The 13,431-nt window shown below is 47.8% G+C and overlaps 1 protein-coding gene across 6 annotated transcripts in view; it reads left to right on the top strand.

Moving 5' to 3' along the window:
- Window positions 1–13,431, top strand: part of LOC144511194 (A-kinase anchor protein 13-like) — a 441,197-nt gene that overhangs the window by 177,311 nt on the left and 250,455 nt on the right. For 5 of the 6 annotated variants that reach the window (XM_078241272.1, XM_078241271.1, XM_078241270.1 and 2 more), the window contains exons 6-8: window positions 337–520; window positions 5,619–5,811; window positions 8,811–10,557. In XM_078241272.1, the coding sequence (XP_078097398.1) occupies window positions 337–520; window positions 5,619–5,811; window positions 8,811–10,557 (2,124 nt within the window). The remainder of the gene's footprint in view (window positions 1–336; window positions 521–5,618; window positions 5,812–8,810; window positions 10,558–13,431) is intronic. The other variant, XM_078241273.1, reaches the window with a different exon arrangement.

Here is a 13,431-nt window from a genome sequence, read left to right as displayed (position 1 = left end):
CTTTATATGCCCTGTTTGCTGTTTGTTAGCAGATCTCCCACTCACCTGACGAAGGAGCAGCGCTCCGAAAGCTAGTGGCGTTTGCTACCAAATAAACCTGTTGGACTTTAACCTGGTGTTGTTAGACTCCTTACTGAGTTTACCCTAGTCCAACGCCGGCATCTCCACATCACAAATTGATGACCAGGGTTCTGCAATTCGAAAATAATGGATTGGTTGCAAAGTGCAGTGCGATGAGGCACTTTGTACCTAAATGTGCGGTTGATTCTGTAATCTAGGCCAAGTTGCAAAGTGAAACTGATACTGATCACGTGTGTGTTTGTTTTTTTTTCGCAGCCTCCATCCCTCGGGAAACGTTAATGCATTTTGCAGCGAGGCTGGGTTTATCCAGACTAGCCTCATTGCTACTGCAACAGCCAGGTGGACAAGAGGCTCTTGGCATTGCCAACCTCGACGGTGCCACACCTGTTAATCTTGCGGCACAGAGGGGCTTCCACAACCTGGAGGAGCTCTTTACGCAGTAAGTGTTTGCTCTTTCCGAGAATGGTGAGCCACTGCCTTGTCTGCACGAAGGGTTTTTCCTGCTTTCTTAGTTAGGCAGTGAATCCATACAACCGTTGTTACAGATTGATGCCAATTAATGTCACCAGCTCTTAGTTTTGCTGTTTAAAAACCTGCTGAAAGAGTTAGGGATTTTTCTTTACTCTTCTCCTTATGTCATTGTGTCTGGTGATCCTTTGCCATCTCAGTTCCATCTCTAAGCAATGTATTAATTATAGTTTTGCGTGTATGTGGGGAGGGAGGGTGCATATGCCTCTCTGCAAGTCTGTCATTAACAGTACTCTGCAGGGTTGGTGTCAAACTACAGGTGCAGGGTATAATAAGCAAGGTAATGAGATATTTCAGAATCGTAAGGCAGGGCCACGTGATGAGACCTCTGAGATATCAGGTTGCAGACGGGTAGAAGTGTTACATGGTGGAGTTTCTGGTGCAGCTGCAACACTTGCCACAGGTGAGACACCTCTGGGAGGAAGCTTGAACGGCAAGCTCAGCACGAGGGCTGGCTTCATACACTAAACACCTTCTTTGCTGTTTGAAGTGTTGAGGTGGTTTGAAGAACCTGACTGTTCAAAACATGAATTTGCAGAAATAACATTGAAGCAGAAAACACAGGGGCGGGGGCATTAGCGTCTGAAAAGATTGGATCTGGAACTAGAACAGGCCAACAGACTTGCTTCTGTACAGCGTTTCATCAGATTCTTGGGATATCCCAGAGCACTAATGTCCTTTAGGGAAGGAAATCTGCCATCCTTACCTGATCTGGCCTACATGTGACTCCGGAGCCGCAGCAATGTGGTTGACTCTCAACTGCCCTCCAAGGGCAACTACGGATGGGCAATAAATGCTGGCCAGCCAGCGACGCCCATGTCCCACGGATTAATTTTTAAAAATCATAACATTCCCCACAGTGCAGAAGAGACCATTCGGCCCATCAGGTCTGCACTGCCTCTCTGACAGAGAATCTTACCCAGGCCCTCTTTCTGTAACCCCACACATTTACCATGGCGAGTCCATCTAACCTACGCATCTTAGGAGACTTGGGCAATTTAGCATGGCCAATCCACCTAACCTGCACATGTTTGGAATGTGGGAGAAAACCGGAGCCGCCGGAAGAAAGCAATACAGACACGGGGAGAATGTGCAAACTCCACACAGACAGTGACCCGAGGCTGGAATTGAACCCAAACCCCTGGAGCTGTGGGGCAGCAGTCCTAACCACTGCCACCCTGCTGCTCCATCGACTTTTTTTAGTGCTGTCGCTGTAGTGCATTGCCAGCGCGTTTAGTGAATCCAGGACGGCATCATCCAGACTCACTTGGATTTCCAACCTCACTGGTATGATCCACACCAGCAGGGATCACAGCTGGTCCCCAGCAACGGGTACCAGACGTGATAGCCTTGCCAGTGGGACCAGACACCATTGAGGCCCCCCCCCCCACCAGTGGTGGGGGATGGAGCAGTCCCCCCTCCCCTTTCTGGGGACACTGGCAGTGCCAGCCTGGCACTCTGGCACTGCCCACTGGGCACCCTGGCATTTATGATGTGGAGATGCCAGCGTTGGACTGGGGTAAACACAGTAAGAGTTTTAACAACACCAGGGTAAAGTCCAACAGGTTTATTTGGTAGCAAATGCCATTTGCTACCAAATAAACCTGTTGGACTTTAACTTGATGTTGTTAAAACTCTTACTGTGTTTACCCTGGCATTGCCAAGGGGGTTGGGACCAGATGGATTCGGAGCTCGACGAGGGGAGAGAAGGGGTGACTGCATTGGGGGGTGGGAGCAAGCGGTGAGGCAGCTGATTGGACTTTGGGTCGATGGTTGGGGAGTGGGGGGCATGGCGGTCGCGGCTGGTGATTGGGGAGTGGGGGGGAGGGAGTGATGTCAACCGATCTCCCAGTTTACTGAGTGATCAGCACATGCGCAATGGCACCCTGAGCACTCTGCTGCCAATTCTCTGGCAGGTTTAGACTCTGCCCCCATGCCCTGCTGGTGTCAATCTCCTGATATTGCCATAAATAACTGAGACTCAGCTCACTGAAAAACGGGCAGGAAAACTTTCCGTTTTCTGCCGGTTGGACACTTTGAACTTCTTTGGGAAAGTTGTCTCCATCGTATCCGCCCAAGATTTAAAACTTTATTTAAATTTCTGGTGTTAATTTTTACTCCTACTTTTTTTTCCTAGCGATATGTGATGCAATTTTTAGTTGGGGAACCCTTCGATATTGACTGGCAGATCTCTGTAGGGGTGTGTAACAGATTCAGCTTTCATTGGCTGCAATGTAAAGCGTTCTCTGCTCTGCCCTCAGCCTTCCTTTTCCAATCGCTGCTGAGTCATCGTGCTACTTTTGGCGAAAGCCTTCATTCAGGTCTTTGGGTAAGATGGGCAAATTATGTTCCATGTTGTGCCAGAGGCCTGTGCTGAGCAAGGAGGACTGGGTTGCGGCTACTCAGCCTCATCATTTTAAAAAGAAAACCTTTAATCCCAGTGCTGAATGTGGAAGGGAGTTTAATCGCATGAATTAGGGATAGGATTCAGATTTGCTGGTACATCCCAGAGGTGATATAGAGGTGAAAGGACATTGTGATATTCATGTTACCTATTTCTTATTAAGGATGCGTCTCTCTGTATCACCTTATTGGCTGATGGTAAATGATACTTCAGGATCCATCACTTCCATATCTGCTCCCGCTTTCAAATGGGTGGAAGAACAGAGAAACTGCTGATACCTACTCTGCCACAACAGCTAATACAAACACTGTCCTCAGCACTCATTAATGTTAATTTTGTTTTCAGTCAATTTTAGCAAAATTTATGATAAAACATTTTGACTACGAGATTGGAACTGCGTTGCAATTTCAGTTCAGATCCATATCTCTGCAATCACCGTGCTTATGCCAACCAGTGGTCAACAGTGGCGGGTAAGTGGAACTGATCCACTTCAGATCAGCCATGATCTTATTGAATGGCGGGGCAGGCTCGAGGGGCTAGTTGGCCTACTCCTGCTCCTATTTCTTATGTTCTTCTGTAACAGTGGCTCTGGTTGTCATTAACTTTTGCCAATCAATAGTCCACAGTGGCTCTGGTTGTCATTAAGTTGTCTGCCTGAAATGACTTTTCCAAATCCGCAGATTTATGGGTTGTGTATATCTGTATACTCAACATCTGTAGTGCATCAGCCATATATATATATATATGCTTCACATGACATTGCGCATCAAATTTTTTAAAAATCCCTGACTCCATCCAAATTCTTGCCAAAACCAAATGATGTGATGCTTAAAAGTGTTGATGCATTGCTGGCCAACATCAACAAAAGGGGTACGGTGACCTAGATGTAAATGTTTGCAGAGTCTGGTAGAAACCAGGCAATTGGTCAGGACATTCTCTTAATAGGAATGGAATATCTGCTTAGAAGGAGCACTGGATAAGGCACCATTCGGTTTCCAGATGTTTTTGCTCTCTAAACTGGGTGCTCCCATAAAGTGCCTTTCATTTGTTCGTGGGTAGGTTTAAGGAATAAACATATTGCTTTGATTTGTCATTAAGGATGCGGTTAATGATAAGTTGGGAGAATCTTAAAGCAACTCCCAAAATAGAATTGCAAGACACCCTGAAGTAAAGAGGGAGGACAGCTTGCAGTGAGAGAGAGCACGGTTTGGTTTCACCTTTTGCATTCAGTGTTATGATCCTTGGTATTGTTTTAGAATGGCGAGGGAGAGTTTCATAAAACCAAGAGGAGCAGGAATATTTTTCAAGGATTGCAGGAAGAATGCGTGAGCTTGCTTTCGGACATAAAGTTTCCACAATATTTCAGTGAATCTGAAGCTGTTTCTGTTGATGATTGTTGAGGAAGGAGTGGGGACCAGAAAAATACTCCGCAGCTCTTTTCAATATTTATGGCCATTTGAACAGGCTGACAAGCTCTCTTCAGATGAAAGATGATGCCTTTTGACATTGGAGCGCACTCTCAGTACTGGCCTAAAGTATTAGCCTAGGTTTGATCGAGACCCAAAGTTAGACTTCTGTTTAAAATTAATTTTTGGAATTGAAGTACAGTGGAGCCCCGTTGTAACGCGATGGTTGGGGTCCATAAAATGTTATCACAAATGTTATCGAGGTCGCGTTAAATCACTAAACCGGAAAGAGCAAAAAAAAGGGTCCAATGATTCATCACGTCATATCTGATTTCGCGCTAAATCAGGGCGCGTTACAAGGGGGCTCCACTGTATTACTGCCAAGGCCAGCATTTATTGCTCGTCCCTGGTTGTCCTTGAGAAAGTGATGATGAGTGCCGCTTTAAACCACTGCAGTTCACGTAGAGTACCCTTAACAATGTTGTTAGAGAGGGAGTTCCAGGATTTTGACCGAGTGACAATGATGATCCAACTCAGAATGTTGTGTGAATTGGAAGGAAACCTGGAACGTCAACACCCAATCTTCTGACGCGGCTGGAATACTAGCACTGGGCCAAGCTGATCTGTCCATCTCCTATGCCTTGCCTGGTCTCTTGTCCCTTCCGAGAGGCACTGGCTAATCAGAGCACCAGGGTTGGCATGGCACATCTGGTAGAAAGTTACATTTCAATGTCACCTTCTCAAGGACATTTGGGGATGGGAGATAAATACTGACCTAGCCAGCGAAGCCCACATCCCTCGAATGAATAATAAAAATATTGGCGAAGATTTTCACCTGTATTTCACTTTAAATTTATTTTCCATGATCCCCATTCATGTGTCTCAGAATGTGTGCCAATTGTGGTTGAGTGTGTGGATGGAACCCATAGGATGTTTGCAGAAGCAGCTTGCTGATTATTCACCCCGGATGTTCCTTCTACACCCCATCGTCAGCGGAAGCAGCTGGTGTGTGTTAGGCGCCTCCCACAGATGCATTGAGGGTGATGACAGCTGCGCACAGTAGCAGCCGCGGGGCCTGATCTCTTGTCTTAAACTGCTCCGTGCCCCCACCCCGCCGAAGCAGCGGCCTGCGCGGAATTACTTCAATCATGCAAAAGTTAACATTTCGACATGTTTAACTGCTGCCCCTTCTGTTTTAGGCAAAAGCCTGACGCAGCTTTACCCGGAGATGTAACGCCGATCGTATCCTCTGAAGACTACTCTCTGCGCTACCAGCGACACTTGAACGTTTACATGTACACCATCAATAACCCCCAGGGACCAGAACTCAACAGCATGGAACACAACATCGGTGAACTGCAGAGATACATCCAGTCACACAGATGCGAAATGGTAAGAAGCATTCACTTCCCTCAAGCCTTCACTGTCATTTTGTTCTTGAAAGCTTACAAATATTATCTTTTAACAGCGACACAAGATGTATAACAGAATGCTTGAAACATGCTGTACAGTTTATACAGTAACATGAAAATTGGAAATTATTCTATTACTTTCATTTGGATACAACTCTGTTAAATCACTGAATAACCAATTTAATAGAATAGAATCCCTACAGTGCAGGAGGCGGCAATTGGATCATCAAGCCTGCACTGACAACAATCCCACCTAGGTCCTAGGCCCGTAACCCCACACATTCACCCTGACACTAAGGGGCAATTTAGCATGGCCAGTCTACGTAACCCACAAATCTTTGGACTGATTTGGATTTGATTAGTGTTTCTTTTAAAACTAGTCATAGGAACATTCTAATTACTGTTAGAAGAAAGACCACAATCCTCTATCATGTTTATCTTCTTCCATCTTGGTAGAAACATGATACAATGCTGATACAACTGTTAGCTAACCAGGGCAAGCAATCTCCGTCCTACACTGAAAAACCTCCTACAATTACATCTTCATGTTAGTTTGCAAAATACTATTTAATATCAATTATTTACCATTGGAATATTAGTCATGCAGCTCTTATGAGTAACTGTTCCATGGGGTCCAGCTCATCTACCTTGCTATGCAAGGCCATACTACATGAACCTAGACAAAGGTTGCTGGCACGTCACTTGGAGAATGGAGATGGAGAATGTAGTTGGGTTCCCACCTAGTGTGTTTTCCCTGTAAAAGTCATAACAGCATCCAAGAACAAAAGTTTTTCTTTATTCATCTTTGGGACGTGGGCGTTGCTGGCTGGCCAGCATTTATTTCCCATCCCTAGTTACCTGAGGGCAGTTATGAGTCAACCACATTGATGTGACTCTGGAGTCATGTGTAGGCCAGAGCAGGTAAGGACGGCAGATTTCCTTCCCTAAAGGGTGTTACTGAGCCAGATGGGTTTTTCTGACAATTGACAATGGTTTCATGGTCATCAGTAGATCCTTAATTCCAGGTATTTTTATTGAATTCAACTTCCACCATCTGCCGTGGCGGGATTCGAACCCGGGTCCCCAGAACATTAGCTGAGTTTCTGGATTAATAGTCTAGTGATAATACCACTGGGATGTTGCATCCCCTGCTGGATGATTCATCACCCCTACACCGGCCCCCTTCTCCCTCCTCTCCTTTATTCAAGGGCTGCTGAAGCAAATTGTCGTGGTCCCAAGAGGTTTTGACTTGAGAGCTGGCTCAACAGAGCCCAGTGATCAGACCTGAAACACCATGACTTTGTATTTCTTGGGTTCCATGTTGCACAGCATGCTTGCGAGCTAAACCATTGAGGTTAGAGAATCATTTTTACGAGTGCAATAGTTAATCTTATTTAGCTCTTTGTTTACCATTGACCCTGCTGTTTTCCTTAAAATGTCCTTGCTTTGGTCATGTTGACATGCTGATCAGGTATAATTACCAAGGGCCGTGGATGGGTTTGCAATCACAATAAGCAGCAAAACAGATGGTGCTATACTTAATAGGTTTCAGATGTCCAAGTGTAATCTATCTTCACAATTGGCATATTGGTTGATGCATCGAGGCCTATGCTAATTATGTTGTGAGTTTCAGCATTGTGATAATTACTCACAAATTATCAATATTATTATAGGTTTATAGATTGGAGAATTCATTCTTAAGAACAGCCAGATGTCCTCTTCTAACCAGAACAACAATTGTGTTTTTATGATTGGTGTCAGGTTAGATAGGATTACATTAGGGCCTAACAATAAACATACTTGTGTTAAATTGGGTGGCACAGTGGTTCGCACTGCTGCCTCACAGCGCCAGGGACCCAGGCACGATTCCCAGCTTAGGTCACTGTCTGTGTGGAGTCTGCACATCTCCCCGTGTCTGCGTAGGTTTCCTTCGGGTGCTCCGGTTTCCTCCCACAGTCCAAACATGTGCGTGTTAGGTGGATTGGCCATGCTAAATTGCCCCTTATTGTCAGGGTGACTAGCTAGGGTAAATACATGGGGTTATGGGGATAAGGCTTGGGTGGGATTGTCATTGGTGCAGACTCAATGGGCCGAATGACCTCCTGCAGTGTAGATTCTATGATTCTATAATGGGACTTTGATTATGCAACTGGGTGTGGAGAAGCATGAAATGTTAAATAAAACTTAGAACAATAAGCAATGTATAGCGTTTAACACTGATATCAGAAGGACATATTTTACACAGAGGGTGGTGGGGGCCTGGAATGTGCTGCCGGGCAAGATGGTGGAGGCGGACACACTGTGAACGTTTAAGACTTATCTAGATAGCCACATGAACGGAGTGGGAATGGAGGGATACAAAAGAATGGTCTAGTTTGGACCAGGGAGCGGCGCGGGCTTGGAGGGCTGAAGGACCTGTTCCTGGGCTGTATTGTTCTTTGTTCTTTGTATAGCAATGGTTATGGGTTATATTTCAACTTTGGGTTGTGTCTAAAGAGCCACCTTGAAAAACCAGTGGTCTGAGGAAATGGGGAATGCTGGCAGGAGAACTGGCAATGGAAACAATGTGGGCTAATGAATTAATGTTGTATTCACAATGGAGCTGTTTGAAGAGCTTTCTTCCTGCTCCTTGCATTAAAGTTGCAAAGTAGATCCTGAGTCAGGGGCCGACCTAATAATTCCGGAGCAAAGAGAATTGAAACTCCCTGGAGCTTGATCTGTAGCATTAGACTATAATTTTAGCATCAGTGTGAAGCAAAGCAAAAGAACTGCTGTGTGCAGATGCACCCCTTGTAAATGTAAAAACAGCCCGAGGGTGTCCCATGGGAAATATGCTGACTTGTGAGACTGCTGGTAGCAATACGATAAATAAGCCTGGTCAAAAAGACTGTTAGTACACGAGTGTATCTCAGCATGGCAATGCCTTTATTGAAATAGTGCGGCCACTGATTGCTTTCTCCCCTTCTTATTTTGAAATAGGGTGCAGTTCCCACATCAGCCCATCAGTCGCAGCCTGAACTACCACAACCTGTTGGAAGTGTTGAAAATTCAAGAACCGAAGAAGATGAAGAGGGTTGCGAATCCACTAGCGGTGGCCCCATCGCACAGACGCCAGCTGAGATACCAGCCGAACAGTCAGCTTGCCTGAAATCAATCCCGCAGGAGAATTTACCAGTTGAAGTAGAGTCGACTGATCGGTGTCCTGAGGCAAAAAGTACCGAAGGTCAAGAAAGTATCGCTGAAAACAATACGACTGAGCCGAGGTTAAAGGATGAAGCAGCCAGTGATGAAGCTAGACACCTGGAGCTTAAGGGACAACAGGAGGAGTCTGGGTTGATGGTGGACTCTGGGAATACAGAAGATAATGGTGCTCTTGTGCAGAATACATCTGAAAGGGAATGCGATAAAAATAGTCTGTCCTGTGATGAATCTCATGTGGAAACTACAATATCACCTGAAGAGTTGGATTGCAGTCAAGAGTGTACGCTCACAGAAGATGCTGATCATGGGGAGATGATGGACGGCGTGTTGAATGCCAATAGTGGTAGTCCTGACATTGTAACGGTCGACTCTGTGAACAGTTTTGATGAGGCAAAGGCGGAGCCGCCTCTGATTGAGGAAAGTAAGTCAGAAGAAGCCAAAAATCATGTTGAATTGGTGACTGATGAAAATACCCTGAGCGATGACAGTGGGTCAGCAGAGGAATATGTCCAAGCATCAGATTGTCAACTGAGCAATGGAAGTCCTCCAGTTTCTGAATGGACAGCCGAAGTGAAATTGGCTGTGGAGTTGAGAAATGATGAGTCCAATGAAGATGCTGATGTCTCACACTTGGAAGTAATTAGTGAAGTTAATGACGAAGCTGACTCCGAGGTAAAAAATGATACAATGTTTACAGGAGATTTGATTTGTGATTTGGATAAGGAACGTGAAGGAGTAAACCACAAAGTGATTGAAGAGGAAGCGCCAGGGCAGAATCTGGAAGCGTCCGAAATGTTTCTTTCATTGGATGACATTGAGGAACGTGAACAGACTCTCCCTACGTCAGAAAGGTTACTTTCAAATGCCTTAGAAAGTGAACCGGAACAAAATGATGATCAATTGGAAATGGATTGTTTTTGTGATGATGAGTGGTCTAAACAGGTTGACGCTTTGTTAGAATCCGCTTCTGATTCCAGCTTGGGTGAGGACCGCATAGTGCCAATAGAACTCCAATCGATTGTGGATATAAAGAAAGGAGCTTCTCAAAGTGAGTGTATTGAAGCTTTGTTGTCATCGGAGTGCAGCACAGAAGAAGAGCCATCTTGTTTGTCAGTGGGATTGGAAAGTCCACCTGTACTTGCTGAAGGTGATGGATCCCAAGCAGCCAAAAGGACATTGGAGTTCTTGCCCAAATCGACTGATGCAGTTGTGTATCCCCAAAACCAGGAGGTCTTGCTCAGTATAATTGAGGAACCTGCTGATTATATGGTGAACAGTTCTTCAGATTCTGAGGATCACTCGCAAAAGAATGGGGAGTCTTCAGTTGAAGATACGGAAGATGCCTGGCTGGTCGAAGGTAATGGATTAGGAAGCAAAACAAATGGCAAGAGAGAAACCATTTTCCTTCGATATGAAGAGATTAATGCTATTTGTTTGGATACAAAAGCGACACAGGATCCTAATGATCGGAAATTTAGCACCAAGCTGGATGCAAATGGAAATGTAGAAACAATTGGTTTGAAAGGTAAAAACGACTATGACAGTGTTACGATCTTATTAGATTCAAATGTCATATTGTTTGCATGGCTTGTTTAGAGAGTACTGCTCTTTAATCATTCAGGAAAAACAATCCTGATTAACCTGTTTCAGGACAGTTTCCTGGGTAAGAATGCAAAACTACATGTATTTGGAGGATGTGAACTGAGGACCCACAGCACTCTCAATGAAGGATGCACACCACAAAATTCCCGAGTTAAAATCAGCGCTTCCTCAGCATGTTTAGACAGTATAACGATGGAGGACCACCAAGTGGTCCATCCTGTCCAGGGAGGAGTGTGTGAATGTGAACAGGGCTGCAATGAAGTCGGCTGATTGGCTGGATTTCTCCTGAGTGTAGAGTCAGTGAGGCATCTTGGACTAATTAGCCTCACTCCAAAGTCAATTTAGACGCTGACTTTGGAATATGTGATTTGTTTATGACAGTGTGAAATGAAACCTCGCCACAGCGTTGTTACAATCGCAACGTAAATGCAGTTAGATTGACTGAAGCCCTCAATAGTAAGTGAAATTCTTTTTCATTTGTTCATGGGATGTGGACGCCACTGGCTGGGCTCAGCACTTGTTGCCCATCCCTAATTGCCCCTTGAGTGTCTCTCTCGGCCATTTCAGAGGGCGGTTAAGAGGCAACCACATTGCTGTGGCTCTGGAGTCACATGTCGGCCAGAGCAGCTGAGCAGCAGATTTCCCTCCCTAAAGGGACATTAGTGAACAACAATCGACAATGGTTTCATGGCCATCATTCGACTTTTAAATTCCAGATTTTTAAATTTTCATTGAATTCAAATTTCACCATCTGCCGTGGTGGGATTCGAACCGGGTTTCCCAGAGTATTACTCTGGTCTCTGGATTACTAGTCCAGTGACAATATCACTGCGACACCAGCCAAACCCCCGTCCCCCTCTGTCTCTCTCCCTCTCTGTCCCTCTCTCTCTCTCTCCCTCTCTGTCCCCCTCTCTCTCGCTCTCCCTCTCTGTCCTCCTCTATCTCTCTCCCTCTCTCTCTCCCTCCCTGTCCCCCCCCCCCTCTCTCTCTCTCCCTCCCTGTCCCCACTCTCTCTCTCCCTCTCTGTCCCTCCTCTCTCTACCTCTCTGTCCCGCTCTCTCTCTCGCCCTCTCTGTCCTCCTCTCTCTCCCTCCCTCTCTCTCTGTCCCCCTCTCACTCTCTCTCTCTCTCTCTCTGTCCCCCTCTCACTCTCTCTCTCTCTCTCTCTCTGTCCCCCTCTCCCTCACTCTCCCTCTCTGACCTCCCCCTCTCTCTCTCCCTCTCTGACCCCTTTCTCTCTCTCTCCCTCTCTGACCCCTTTCTCTCTCTCTCCCTCTCTGACCCCTTTCTCTCTCTCTCCCTCTCTGACCCCCTTTCTCTCTCTCTCCCTCTCTGACCCCCTCTCCCTCTCTGACCCCACCCTCTCTCTCCCTCTCTGACTCCCTCTCCCTCTCTGACCCCCTCTCTCTCTCCCCCTCTGACCCCCTCTCTCTCTCTCCCCCTCTGACCCCCTCTCTCTCTCTCCCCCTCTGACCCCCTCTCTCTCTCTCCCCCTCTGACCCCCTCTCTCTCTCCCCCTCTGACCCCCTCTCTCTCTCCCCCTCTGACCCCCTCTCTCTCTCCCCCTCTGACCCCCTCTCTCTCTCCCCCTCTGACCCCCTCTCTCTCTCCCCCTCTGACCCCCTCTCTCTCTCCCCCCTGACCCCCTCTCTCTCTCCCTCTCTGACCCCCTCTCTCTCTCCCTCTCTGACCCCCTCTCTCTCTCTCCCTCTCTGACCCCCTCTCTCTCTCTCCCTCTCTGCTGACCCCCCTCTCTCTCTCCCTCTCTGACTCCCTCTCCCTCTCTGACCCCCTCTCCCTCTCTGACCCCCTCTCCCTCTCTGATCTCCCTCTCCCTCTCTGACCCCCTCTCCCTCTCTGACCCCCTCTCCCTCTCTGACCCTCTCTCTCTCCCTCTCTGACTCCCTCTCCCTCTCTGACCCCCTCTCCCTCTCTGACCCCCCCTCCCTCTCCCTCTCTGACCCCCCCTCCCTCTCCCTCTCTGACCCCCTCTCCCTCTCTGACCCCCTCTCCCTCTCTGACCCCCTCTCCCTCTCTGACCCCCTCTCCCTCTCCCTCTCTGACCCCCTCTCCCTCTCCCTCTCTGACCCCCTCTCCCTCTCTGACCCCCTCTCCCTCTCCGACCCCCGCTCTCTCTCCCTCTCTGACCCTCTCTCCCTCTCTGACCCCCTCTCTCCCTCTCTGACCCCCTCTCTCCCTCTCCGACCCCCTCTCTCTCTGTCCCTCTCTGACCCCCTCTCTCCCTCTCTGACCCCCTCCCTCCCTCTCCCGCTCTGACCCCCTCCCTCCCTCTCCCTCTCTGACCCCCTCCCTCCCTCTCCCTGTCTGACCCCCATCCCTCTCTGTCCCTCTCTGACCCCCATCCCTCTCTGTCCCTCTCTGACCCCCATCCCTCTCTGTCCCTCTCTGACCCCCATCCCTCTCTGTCCCTCTCTGACCCCCATCCCTCTCTGTCCCTCTCTGACCCCCATCCCTCTCTGTCCCTCTCTGACCTCCATCCCTCTCTGTCCCTCTCTGACCCCCATCCCTCTCTGTCCCTCTCTGACCCCCATCCCTCTCTCCCTCTCTGACCCCTCTCCCTCTCTGACCCCCTCTCTCCCTCTCCCTCTCTGACCCCCTCTCTCCCTCTCCCTCACTGACCCCCTCTCTCCCTCTCTGACCCCCTTCCCTCCCACTCCCGCTCTGACCCCCTTCTCTCTCACTCCCTCTCTGACCCCCTTCCCTCCCACTCCCTCTCTCGCTCTCTCTCTTTCTGTCCCTGTGTAAAAGGATGGTAGTATGGGATGGTTTGGGAGGG

Source organism: Mustelus asterias, chromosome 24 (assembly GCF_964213995.1).
Source record: "Mustelus asterias chromosome 24, sMusAst1.hap1.1, whole genome shotgun sequence".
In the NCBI taxonomy this organism is placed as follows: Eukaryota; Metazoa; Chordata; class Chondrichthyes; order Carcharhiniformes; family Triakidae; genus Mustelus; species Mustelus asterias.
Note: the sequence above shows the minus strand (reverse complement) of the source record. Positions and strands in the feature narration are given on the sequence as shown.